The 12,884-nt window shown below is 42.8% G+C and overlaps 1 protein-coding gene across 4 annotated transcripts in view; it reads right to left on the reverse strand.

Moving 5' to 3' along the window:
* Positions 1 to 1,060: 1,060 nt before the first annotated feature.
* Positions 1,061 to 12,884, reverse strand: part of CDC123 (cell division cycle 123) — a 72,403-nt gene continuing 60,579 nt past the window's right edge. For 3 of the 4 annotated variants that reach the window (XM_081210767.1, XM_081210765.1, XM_081210766.1), the window contains 3 exons: positions 9,507 to 9,635; positions 5,383 to 5,520; positions 1,061 to 1,263 (listed from right to left, as the gene is read on the reverse strand). In XM_081210767.1, the coding sequence (XP_081066893.1) occupies positions 1,231 to 1,263; positions 5,383 to 5,520; positions 9,507 to 9,635 (300 nt within the window). In that variant the 3' untranslated portion in view covers positions 1,061 to 1,230. The remainder of the gene's footprint in view (positions 1,264 to 5,382; positions 5,521 to 9,506; positions 9,636 to 12,884) is intronic. The other variant, XM_081210768.1, reaches the window with a different exon arrangement.

A 12,884-nucleotide genomic window follows, 5' to 3' on the forward strand; every position in this document is an offset into this window, starting at 1 on the left:
CAAAAAAGCAGGGCCTGGGCTAGTGGGAAGAAAGCAGAGCTGACTCACACCAAAGGCAGCAAGCTACTTACGGGAGAAACTCCCTCTCAGGCCAATGGGTTTGGTCGCTTCCCATCTCTCAAGTCATAGGAGCCCTCTGCTCTAGCCACCTTCCGGGCAAAGCAGGAAAACTCTTTGGGACTTAAGGTCAGCACATTGCTACAGTGGCTGCCAGTTTCGTATTCAGAAGGTCTGCCTGTGTGTGCTACCAGTCCCAATATAGAGGTGTTAATTTTAGTTTATAAAGCCCTGAATCACTTAGGAACAGGTTACCTTCAAGATCACCTTGCCCCCCTATGCCTTAGGCCTGATTTGAACATTCAACAAATGGGAGTTGCTGGCAGTGCCCATTTCTAAGGCATGAAACTACCAACAACAGGGCTTTCACTGTGATCATGCCAGCTTTGTAGAACATGGCTCCACTGACAATTAGCCAGGCACTTTTTCTATTTCAGATGCTGAAACCTTTTGTCAACTGACATATTATTTGTTTTGCTTGTAGCACTGTTATAACGAAGGGGTTTTACACATTGTATTTATGATGATTTTTTGGGATTTGATATATATTTTGTTCACTGCTTAGATATTTATGAACAAGTGGCCAATAAACTAGAATACAGTGGTACCTTGGTTTGCGAACTTAATCCGTTCTGGAAGTCCGTTCTTAAACCAAAGCATTCTTAAACCAAGGTGTGCTTTCCCATAGCAGCGGGAAACTCAATTTACAAATGGAACACACTCAACAGGAAACAAAGCATGTTCTTATTCCAAGGCAAAGATCACAAACCTACTTCTGGGTTTGCAGCATTCTTAATCCAAGTTGTTCATAAACTAAGCTGTTCTTAAACCACGGTACCACTGCATAAATAAATAGTTTTAGAGGATAGCACTACAGCAAAAAACAACAACAACAGTTCTCTTGGTTGTAGCGAGTTGTGAAATAAAAAGTTGTCATCAAGAGAAAGGGGAAACCCAGGAGTGTTAAGCGAGAACCAGCTGTCTCCCTTGTAATACTGCAAAGTCAGCTTAAAACAGATTTATTCAATGAAGTGCCCACACACGATCAGAATCATCACGGGGTTGTGGGAATAATATTAAAGAGCTAATGTTCTCAGAGCTTGTGGTGTCAAAAATGCTATCTTTCCCCATGAAGTTGTGGCCTTGTTTCTTATTCCAGTTTCATCCCACGTTTCATGATTCTTCATCATCTTGCTGATTTCGTTTCTGTTAGGATAACCAAGAAAAATGAAATTATATTGAATTCAATGCTACAACTATTTTCCAGAGGAGACAGCCACGCAATTGAATAAATACAACCCATTTCCCACTGCCTCTATTCCCCGAGGGAGAGAAGAGGGCAGGAGAGCTGAAACAGATGGGAGGAGAGCAAAAGAGCCCTTGGGCAAGAGCAAGCTGCCCCTTCCCCTGGCTGCCTGCCTGGGCAGGGAGGAAAAGGCTAAGGGAAAAAGGCAGTGGCTGAAGGAGGGAATGGCCTGTTCTGATCCTGCCCACCACCAGCATGTGGCCCCCAAAGGAGCACAGCTCTCTAGAGGGGTGGGGGGAAGGTTTCCCATCCCCCTTCTAAAGCCACAGAGACAGGAGTATTTGGACACGTTACTTTTAAATTTTTTGCATAATTCAATATTAGCAATGCTCACTAAAATCTACATAATTCAAGAGAGGAGAATCAATTGTCAGAAAGAACTAACATCAAAGGGCTTTTTAAAAAAGACTAAATAAAGACCTCTATTTTAAAGCAGGGAGCTGCAGGGGAATAGAACGCTAATAATAATGACTTCCTGGTTAAGTGACATCACACTTGAAGCTCTTCCATGCTCAATCTAACACTCTCTTCTTCTTCTTCCTGAACTGATGGATGCATCATTAAATGCACATGCTGTTTAGTGACCCACTCTCCCCACCCCCGCCACCCCCCACAGCATGTTCTGCAGGGACATAATGAATACTTCAGTTGAGATTGCTAATGCATCAATGGACTTGTCGGGTTAATCCAGCAGTTGCATGGAATGGCCTGTCCCAATTTTCATAATGTGACCTTAATAACAAAGGTCACTTTGTAACTCAGCTCCAGTCCTTTCAACTCTTATGAAAGCACTGGGGAGAAAGATCAGCAGGGAAGCTTGCAGCTTTTTGATAACCCCACAAGCTACCTTCACAAGCTTTGGAACTAAAGATTTCATGATCTATAGGCTGACACATTGGAGGCTTTTAAGCTAAACTCTGTGTTCTACCACTAAGAGATCTTCTGTAAAGCCTGAAGGCATGTCCTGCTATTAGATCAAGACTAGATTTAACAAGTGTACAGCTCAAAATATACAACCTTAAGTAAATGGATGTTCTTTTGGAACAATACTTCAGATGGATAAATTTCTTTTGGATTAGATAATATCCCCCCACCTCCACCTGCAACCACCAACGACTGAACAACAAGAAAGCACTCAATGAAATGCTTTTGATAAGATTTCACTCAATGCTGTTGCCAATTGTTATTTAGCCTTTTCCTTCTGCCTGAGGAGTGATATGATTAACCTTGTTAGAAGGGCAGGAAATTGACTGATTAAAAATGAAAACCTCAATGTCTTCCACTGTGTGATCAATATGCCTAATTTGCTGAGAAAAGCTGGAAACCAGTTACCAAATAGCCAGACTAGGCTTGCAGTCATTCTAAGCACAGAGTCACAAAGTAGTTTTTGAGACTTGAAAGTAGTTTGAGGAAAACTTAAGCATAGGGTTGCCATACACCCAGGAATTCCCAGACATGTCCTCTTTGGGGGATCCTACATGCACACCCGGGGAGAATTTTACATTTTAAAGCAAATGTCTTGGATTTGGGTTTTTTTTAAAAAAAAGAAGTGTGTGGGCAGCTCTGGTTCAGGCTCAGGCATAAGCAGCTGGGGCTCGGCAGCGGCAAAGGGGCTATCAGGCGATTGCCCTTGAAATATGGCAACCCTACTTAAGCATAAACACACCTACATTATCCCAACTTGCCCCTGGAAAGACAGCTTATGAATGGGTTTTTGGGGAAAACAATCAAATTATATTCCCATATTATCTCCCTTGAAGAGGCAAAAGTAGGTGAACCATCCTTCAAATCACATTCACCTCTAAGGAAAATCTAAAGTGTTTCTCTAATGTGATTAAGTAATACAGTTTCTACTTTTTTTATTCGCAGCCAATAAGTAACAATGCTGTACAAGGGGAGAGAGTGGTGGGGAAGAGTATAAAGTTTGTAACCTCATAAAAACAAAAACAAGAGGAGAAATGTCATTTTCAGCATCTCAGTCTGTATCAGACCAAAAACAACTCCCTATAATATGTATTTGAAGTATCTCAAGGGCTGTCACATGGAAGAGGGAACAAGCTTGCTTTCTCCTGCCCACGGCTTCAAGTTACAAGGAAGGAGACTCCCACTCAACATCAGGAAGAACTTCCTGACAGTAAGAGCTGTTTGACAGTGGAAGGGTCTCCCTCTGGAGCTTTTTGAACAGTGGCTGGATAGCCATATGTCTTGGGAGCTTGAGCTGAGATCCCTGCATTGCAGGGGTGGACTAGATGCCCCTTGGGGTCCCTTCCAACTCTACCATTCTATGTTTTGTTTTACTTATTTACTTGATTTTATCCTTAATTTTATTCTGTGAACCCCCCTGAGATCTTATGATGAAGGGCGGCATAGAAATCTAATAAATAAACAAACAAACAAAAATAGCCCTCGCTTTTTTGCTTCTGCACCACACTGCTGACTCAGGTTATGCTTGTGTTCTGCTAAGACCCCCAGGTCCTTTTCACATGTACTACTGGCGATCCAGGTGTCCCCCATCTAAAAATTCAGGACTCTCCAAATAAACAGATTGGCAATAGTTATGGAATTCTCCTTCACTATATGAAACAATGGCCACAAGGATTAGACAGTTTCAAAAAAGGAACTGGATACAAAGAGGTTAAGTCTGTCAACTGTTTTTAGACATTGTAGTAAACAGAACCTCCAGATACTGAGACATATACTTGAGGCTGGAGACAATCAAGAGGGGAGGGCTGTCACTTTCAAACTACGCTTCTGACCTTGCAAAGGCCTCCAGCCAGACACAGGAGGAAACAGAATGCTGGATGTGATGGGCTTGACTCTGTAAGGAAATGTGCCTTTGCAGCAGCTTAATGAACACCACTTCAGAACTGTTGCTGTGAAATGTAGCCTTAATATATTCATAATCATTTAAGTAGGCATTTAAAGACTTCATTCCTGGCTACAAAAACGCCAGCAAATTGTGGGTTCTAAATATGTATCCCTTTATTGAAATGGGCTACTAAAACCTATAGGACTCCTATATACAAAGATGGTATATAGCGACTAAATATTTGCATTTGTCATTTTTCCTGATCATCATGGGTTTTTTTTTAAAAAAGTTTGGAAACACTGGATGGCACAATTCAGTTAAAAGTGCTGGAGAGATAAAAATAAAGTCTGTCCAGAGCTTAGGATCTACTTTTGGATTGTGAACCTAAAATTTAAAATGTCAAGGCACCCAACATCTCTGCAGCAACTGGGTTGGAGAAGTTGCGCTTGCCAAAATTCTTCCCTCTACACAAAATGACTCTTGTCCCTTATTACACCAAGCAACCAGTACTAAAAAGACCAGGTAAGGCAGAATCTAAATGAAAACAGAGAGACCCTGTAAGAGTTTACCAAATATATGATGAAATATAAAAATTCACCTAGAAACTGATATACCTTATTGGTCCAAATATAAGCCACACTTTCCCCCCAAATTCGGGCTGTGAAAAGTTAAAGTGCGGCTTATATTCGTGACCTTACCACATGCCCCCCCCCCCGAGAGCAGCCCAGGAGTGTGTGGGAGTGGCACGCAGCCCGCCTGCCCACTACTCCCAAGCCTCCCCCGGCGCCAGCCTGGGGAGGTTGTGCCAGGAGTGCCAGGAGGCGGGCTGCACCCGCAAATAAGCCTTGAATTTTAAAGGTGTGGCTTATTTGCACGTGCATCTTATATTTGGGCCAATACGGTGCTGTAAAAAATAAAAGAGGTGAAAATAATTTTGATTGAGTCTCACATCACTTGATCACTGAGCACCATGTGGAAATTAGTCTACAAATAACCTCAACAGATCGACCACCACCAACAAAACCATTGTATTATCTAATATGACAAGCTTTACAAGAGTGTCCTCCCAGCTCATCAGGTGGGAAGGAGACCATCATGAGAAATGAAATGACACATACAGATGTGAACTCACCTCTGAACCAAATAAGTGCCTGTTTGCAGTTACCTTAGAAACTTAAAGATATGTTCCTCAGTTAGGAAACTTACTTACCAGTTTGAGCAGGTCAATTAATTTGTGAACATCTTCCCCAGTGGAAAGGTCTACAAAATCTTTGGGCAGCCTGTAGCTGAGATACGGGCTAGGCTGAACAGTTAGGTTGCTGTTTGTACAACGGAATGATGGATAGTCCTAATAAGGGGAAGCAATAAGCAAGAGATGTCAATTTGAAATCACCATTGTGTGTACCTAATTAGCGCAGTATATTTCAAATAATTGACAACAACAAAAAAGCCTCAAAAGGATCACATTGGGAAGGATCACTCACTTGGTATTTCTACTTTATCAATGGCTTTTTAATACACATTTTAAATTGTATTTTCCAAATGTACATTGTATTAGGAAAAAGCCTCAAAATATTGTAGAAGAATTAGACATTTTTGAAGGACAAAAACAACTGAATTTCCAGGAGGGCCATTGGAAGAATGGAGTTCACTGAGGTGGCCTGCTGGCAGGTTCTAGTACATAAATGCAGCTGCCTCCACAGCCTCTGTTGCCCTTTGTTTGGCAAGCTGGGTGAAGGTGGTCTTGGCCTAGGGGCCTTCAGTTGTCCCTTTTTCCTATTAGTGGGAATCAGTACTCTTGCTACATAAGCTCTCAAATACTGATAAAATAAAATGGAACTGGAAATATCAACAGTTCAGTTAGAAGACCCGATATTATAAAAGAAGCATCCACTAAGAATCAGAAGACTGTTAAATGTACAGTGAGGAAGTTCATGCATAAAGGTGGTGCTTGAAGACTGATGTTACACATAGAGCCTTTTGTTTTGCCTGGAAAGTGCAAAAAAGCTCAGGGTGACGAGCAACTTGGAAAGCAGAGCTGTCACCAGGAAGGCCTTCTTCAGATTAATCTTGCCTTTCATTTCCAGCTCCCTGAAGTCCAGAACACCAGTGTATATATGCAGAAGTTCAAAAAGGAAATTTATGAAAGATACTCCCTCACAACTCCAGCTGCTCAAAATGTAGCAGTGAGAATGAAAGATCAAGGGCCCATTTTATTTGGATGGAAGTGAACCTACTAAATTGTGAATGAAGAAGGGGCAAAAAAAGATCAGCTTCATTTGCAAGGATTTTTTTTAAAAATGTAGGTAGACACACAGATATAACACACTAACAATACTTGGACCTTTAGGTTTTGTATGTGCATTCACCCTATTAATTGACACCCTTACTGCTGAGTAGACATCAGAATACAAATAGATTTCCATTTCTTGGATACCAAAGGAAGTGGGCCATCTCTACATCTCTACATTAACGAATCAGTAGTCCCATCAGCCCCCTTCATGGATCACTGCCTTGCCGTGGCGAAGGGGCTTGAATAACTCAAAGAAGCTATGAACTACGCCGAGCAGGGCACCCAAGATGGACAGGTCATAGTGGAGAGTTTTGACCAAACGTGATCCACCTGGAGGAGGAACCGGCAAGCCACTCCAGTATCCCTGCCAAGAAAACTCCATGGACAAAGACAACAGGCATATAAAGTTATGACGCTGGAAGATGAGCCCCTCAGGTCGGAAGAAGTCCAACATGCTACTGAGGAAGAGCGGAGGACAAGTAGATTCAGAGCTGATGAAGCAGCTGGGCCAAAGCCGAAAGGTTGCTCAGTTGCAGACATGCCTAGAAGCAAAAGGAAAGTCCACTGCTGTAAAGAAAAATATTGCATAGGAACCTGGAATGTAAGAACCATGGACCTGGGTAAGTTGGATGTGGTCAAAAATGAGGTGGCAAGAATAAATATTGATATCCTGGGCATCAGTGAACTAAAATAGATAGGAATGGGCGAATTCAGTTCGGATGACCATCATATCTACTACTGCAGGCAAGAAGAACTGCAGGTAAAAGAAATGGAGTGGCCCTCATAGTCAACAGAAGAGTGGCGAAAGCTGTACTGGGATGCAATCTCAAAAATGATAGAATGATCTCGATATGAATCCAAGACAGACCTTTTAATATCACAGTAATCCAAGTTTATGCACCAACAACTGGTGCTGAAGAAACTGAAATTGACCAGTTCTATGAAAACTTACAACACCTTATAGAAGTGACACCAAAGAAGGATGTTCTTCTCATTATAGGGGATTGGAATGCCAAAGTAGGGAATCAAGAGATAAAAGGAACAACTGGCAAGTTTGGTCTTGGGGATCAAAACAAAGCAGGGCAAAGGCTAATAGAATTCTGTCAAGAGAACAAGCTGGTCATCACAAACACACTTTTCCAACAACACAAAAGACGACTCTACACATGGACATCACCAGATGGGCAGCATCGAAATCAGATTGATTATATTCTCTGCAGCCAAAGATGGAGAAGCTCTATACAGTCAGCAAAAACAAGACCTGGAGCTGACTGTGGCTCAGATCATCAGCTTCTTATAGCAAAATTCAAGCTTAAACTGAAGAAATTAGGAAAAACCACTGGGCCGGTAAGATACAATCTAAGTCAAATCCCTTATGAATACACAGTGGAAGTGAGGAACAGGTATAAGGATTTAGATTTGGTGGACAGAGTGCCTGAAGAACTATGGATGGAGGCTCACAACATTATACAGGAGGCAGCAACGAAAACCATCCCAATCAAAAGGAAATGCAAGAAAGCAAAGTGGCTGTCCAACGAAGCCTTACAAATAGTGGGGGAGAGAAGGCAAGCAAAATGCGAGGGAGATAGTGAAAGATACAGGAAACTGAATGCAGATTTCCAAAGAATAGCAAGGAGAGACAAGAAGGCCTTCTTAAATGAGCAATGCAAAGAAATAGAGGAAAACAACAGAATGGGAAGAACCAGAGATCTGTTCCAAGAAAATTGGAGATATGAAAGGAACATTTCGTACAAAGATTACCATAATAAAGGACAAAAATGGTAAGGACCTAACAGAAGCAGAAGACATCAAGAAGAGGTGGCAAGAATACAGAGAGGAATTATACCAGAAAGATATGGATGTCTCGTACACCCCAAGTAGTGTGGTTGCTGACCTTGAGCCAGACATACTGGAGAGTGAAGTCCAATGGGCCTTAGAAAGCACTGCAAATAACAAGGCCAGTGGAAGTGATGATATTCCAGCTGAACTATTTAAAATTTTAAAAGATGATGCTACACTCAATATGCCAGCAAATTTGGAAAACTCAGCAGTGGCCAGAGGATTGGAGAAGATCAATATTCAACATCTTTATCAACAACTTGGATGATGGACTCAAGGGCAACCTGATCAAATTTGCAGATGACACCAAACTGGGAGGGGTGGCTAACACCCCAGAGGACAGGATCACACTTCAAAACGACCTTGACAGATTAGAGAACTGGGCCAAAACAAACAAGATGAAGTTTAACAGGGAGAAATGTAAAGTATTGCACTTGGGCAAAAAAAAATGAGAGGCACAAATACAAGATGGGTGACACCTGGCTTGAGAGCAGTACATGTGAAAAGGATCTAGGAGTCTTGGTTGACCACAAACTTGACATGAGCCAACAGTGTGACGCGGCAGCTAAAAAGGCCAATGCAATTCTGGGCTGCATCAATAGGAGTATAGCATCTAGATCAAGGGAAGTAATAGTGCCACTGTATTCTGCTCTGGTCAGACCTCACCTGGAGTACTGTGTCCAGTTCTGGGCACCGCAGTTCAAGAAGGAAACTGACAAACTGGAACGTGTCCAGAGGAGGGCAACCAAAATGGTCAAAGGCCTGGAAACGATGCCTTATGAGGAACGGCTAAGGGAGCTGGGCATGTTTAGCCTGGAGAAGAGGAGGTTAAGGGGTGATATGATAGCCATGTTCAAATATATAAAAGGATGTCATATAGAGGAGGGAGAAAGGTTGTTTCCTGCTGCTCCAGAGAAGCGGACACAGAGCAATGGATCCAAACTACAAGAAAGAAGATTCCACCTAAACATTAGGAAGAACTTCCTGACAGTAAGAGCTGTTCGACAGTGGAATTTGCTGCCAAGGAGTGTGGTGGAGTCTCCTACTTTGGAGGTCTTTAAGCAGAGGCTTGACAACCATATGTCAGGAGTGCTCTGATGGTGTTTCCTGCTTGGCAGGGGGTTGGTACATATAGAGAAGCCAGGAAGACCTGCTTAATTATATTTCCAGTCACATTCCATGTGTTCCCCCCCATCTGTTACCTGTTCCATGGCTCCACCTTCACTCTCGTCATCTTTCAAACCATTTCCAGACCTCAGCTCCTCCCACATAAATAGTAGAGAATCTGTTACCTCGCCAAATGGATTAAAATCAATTAACCACACTCTACCCTGCAGAAGAAAAATGGCAGAAGCAAAACATAAATCTATTTATATAGGACAACATAAAGAAAGCCTTTTAAATGGAATGTTGACCCACATGCTTTCGCTAATTTTCATGTGGGGTTCAGTTCATTAACACAATGGCTATCTGATCTGGTGGGGTGGAAGCAAGGCTGGTTAAGGAGGTCAGGAAACCACACATTAACAATTAAAACATATGTGGAGGTTGACTTAAGGAGGATTGACCTATTGGTGTCTATGAGCCATGACAGCTAAATAGCATCTGGATAGCAGGTGCTAATACCAAACAATGAGGGGTGGCTGCTACCTGTGAGCCAGGCTTATTAAGAGAACTTCCACAGGGATGCCTTCCAAACGTTGTGGACTTCAACTCCTATCATGACTGACCATTTAGCATGCTGGCAGAGGCGAATGGGAGCTGCAGGCCACAAAATCCTGAGGGCACTACCCTGGCTGCCCCTGTTCTTAAAGTATCTGACTGGACGCTGCTGGAGGCAGAATATTGTGGCTTCAGCCTGATTTAGCAAGACAATTCTTGCCTATATCACAAAACGGCAAGCCACTGTCTTTTGCAGTCTTTCCATGCATGCATGTACTAGACGTGAAAGGGTGCTGTCACTTAAATAAATCAGGCAAAGTCCACATTTTGGATCCCTGTTGTACTGGTAAAACAAGATAAAGCTAACCCACAAACTGAAACTAACACGAGGACAAATAAAAGAGGATGCCTTCACCCCCGTGTGGCTCTCCTTTATTACATACACAGCCCAGCAAGACAACAACCCACCAGACAGCCATACAGATTGACATGGCTACCTTGACACAACAACTCCTCCTGCCCCTCACACATGCAGTCAGCTGAAAGCAAGCAATCACAGGCCCCAACCTCTCTTACGCCAAAGAAAACAAATACATGAATAGAAAGAAAGCCTACCCATGTGATGCTGACACAAAAACCTCACACTTTCACCATGCAGACTACTGCCTGCTTCTCCCTCCGCTCTCCCCCCCCCCTCGCCTTATACTGTATACAACATTAAAGCCTCACATCAAACATAACTGATCAATAGAAAGGACTTTATGATGTGAAAGTAGAGACAATGTTCGTACTATTGTAACCCAAGAAAATCCTTAATAAAATCAATTTAAAGAAAAGATAAAACCAATTTGGTCACAAAAAGAATCAGCGGCTAGGAAATTTAGACCTTTTGGTGCGATAGGTCTCCGTCTTCAGCTTGATGAAGTGCAAAGTGTTAAAACAGCTGTATGCAGTTTGCCCATCTAAACCATTTTAGAGGCTTTGGCAGGAAGATTTCTACATCATTTAGAACATGGGTAGGCAGGCCACTCTTCCCAGTGTTCTTGACTATGCCAAAGTTTTGCCAGCACACATCATTTAAACTTATCTCTGCTGCCACAACAGATTTCTTCCTTTTAAATGAAAACTGGGATGCTCAGGATTCTAAGGGGCGGAAGCCACACAGAATAGCATCAGTCCGTGCACAGTTATGACCGTCTACTCAGGCAGATGGAAGCTCCAGTATCAAAGATCACTTACAGAGATGTTGAATGGACAAGGAAGTTCTACATTCCAACCACAATGTTTCTCCAATTCCTATCCGTACCTTCCTTTGGAACATTCCTTTGGTGGCCTTGAACAATTGCCAATACTTCAGAACAAACAAACAAGGTTCAGCAAGATTGCCCGGCTGAGAGTGCTGAACAGCCCAGACTCACTGGAACAACTCTGGGGTTGAGGCAAATGTCAAAAATGCTTTTAAATGTTTAAAAATAGTTTTTAATTTGTGGTATTTTAAATTACAGTTTTATGGTCTGGTTTTTGCTATGTTGGGGGTGAATTAAACGATTAGTTGGGGCTGGGGATTAGTTTAATTTTCAGTATAACTGTGAATTGTGTTTTGTTTTGTTTTTTTAAAAAATTAGTTTCTATCGTTTTATATAGTTTGTATTTGGTCCCTGGAAAAGACCCTGATGTTGGGAAGGAAGGATAACAACAGGAAGATTTAAAGAAGGAACTATTGGAAACTCAAGGCAGTAGAAACATAAGATGATTAGAACCCCACTGAACTTGAAGCATGGGAAGCCCCCCCCCCCAATTATAATTTGGCAGAATATTTGGACTATATGATATGTATTTGTATAATTTGGAATTCTTAATGTGATTTGATTGGATTGTTAAAATGGAAAATTTAATAAAAATTATTTTTTTAAAAAAAGAAGGAAAAGACCCTGATGTTGGGAAAGATTGAGGGCAGGAGAAGGGGACGAGGACCAGATGGTTGGACAGTGTTCTCGAAGGTACGAACATGAGTTTGACCAAATGGCGGGAAGCAGTGGAAGACAGGAAGGCCTGGCATGCTCTGGTCCAGGGGGTCAAGAAGAGTCGGACATGATTAAACAAAATCAACAAATTTGGTTCTTGAAGGGAGAGGGTCAGGGCTGCCTGGAAGTGGGCCCCAGCCAACAGAATGACTGGGGCAGGTTCCACGTGGGGTGGGATGCACTGGGACACCTGATCTCAGTGATCACAAATAAGAGGAGTTACGCCAGGACCAGACCATGTCATTACCGAAGAGGCAGGTTTAGTCGTTATTGGAGGACTATCCCTGCCTCCGGGTCTGGTCTCCACCAGAAGGATATTGGAATCAGCAAGGGAGACCCACATGACCTGAAGGTGCTGCTGTGCAATGCCAGGTCAAGGATTCACAAGACCACTGCCATCCATGACTTTATCGTGGATGGAGGACTTGACATGACATGTGTAACAGAGATTTGGTTGAATGAAGCAGATGGGCCTGTTCTTGCCACTGCATGTCCACCAGGTTTCTCTTCTGCACAGGTCATGTGGGCGGGGAGGGGGGGTTGCAGTGATTTTTAGGAAGTCATTAGCTTACACCAGGCATCCTATTGGGAAGACCCAGTTTTCTTAGTGCATGTTCTGGAAGTTGGGCAATAGGGGCAGTACAGGATTCCTTTTGGTGTACCAACCTCCCTGCTGCACCAAGGATTCCCTGGCCAAGCTGCTTCAGGTCATGGTGGATGTTCTCCTGGAGGGCGAGGGTGGGAGAGTGCTAGAGTCCTGTCTAGTCAAGTTGCATGGGATAAATTCCAATCTGTTACCTCCGAGGATGTGGACAGGCTGCTTGGACGAGTGAAACCAACCACCTGTCTCCTTGATCCTTGCCCATCCTGGCTCATAAAAGCAAGCTGGGAAGT

The sequence above is a fragment of the Podarcis bocagei genome (assembly GCF_964188305.1).
Source record: "Podarcis bocagei genome assembly, chromosome: 10".
Classification (NCBI taxonomy): Eukaryota; Metazoa; Chordata; class Lepidosauria; order Squamata; family Lacertidae; genus Podarcis; species Podarcis bocagei.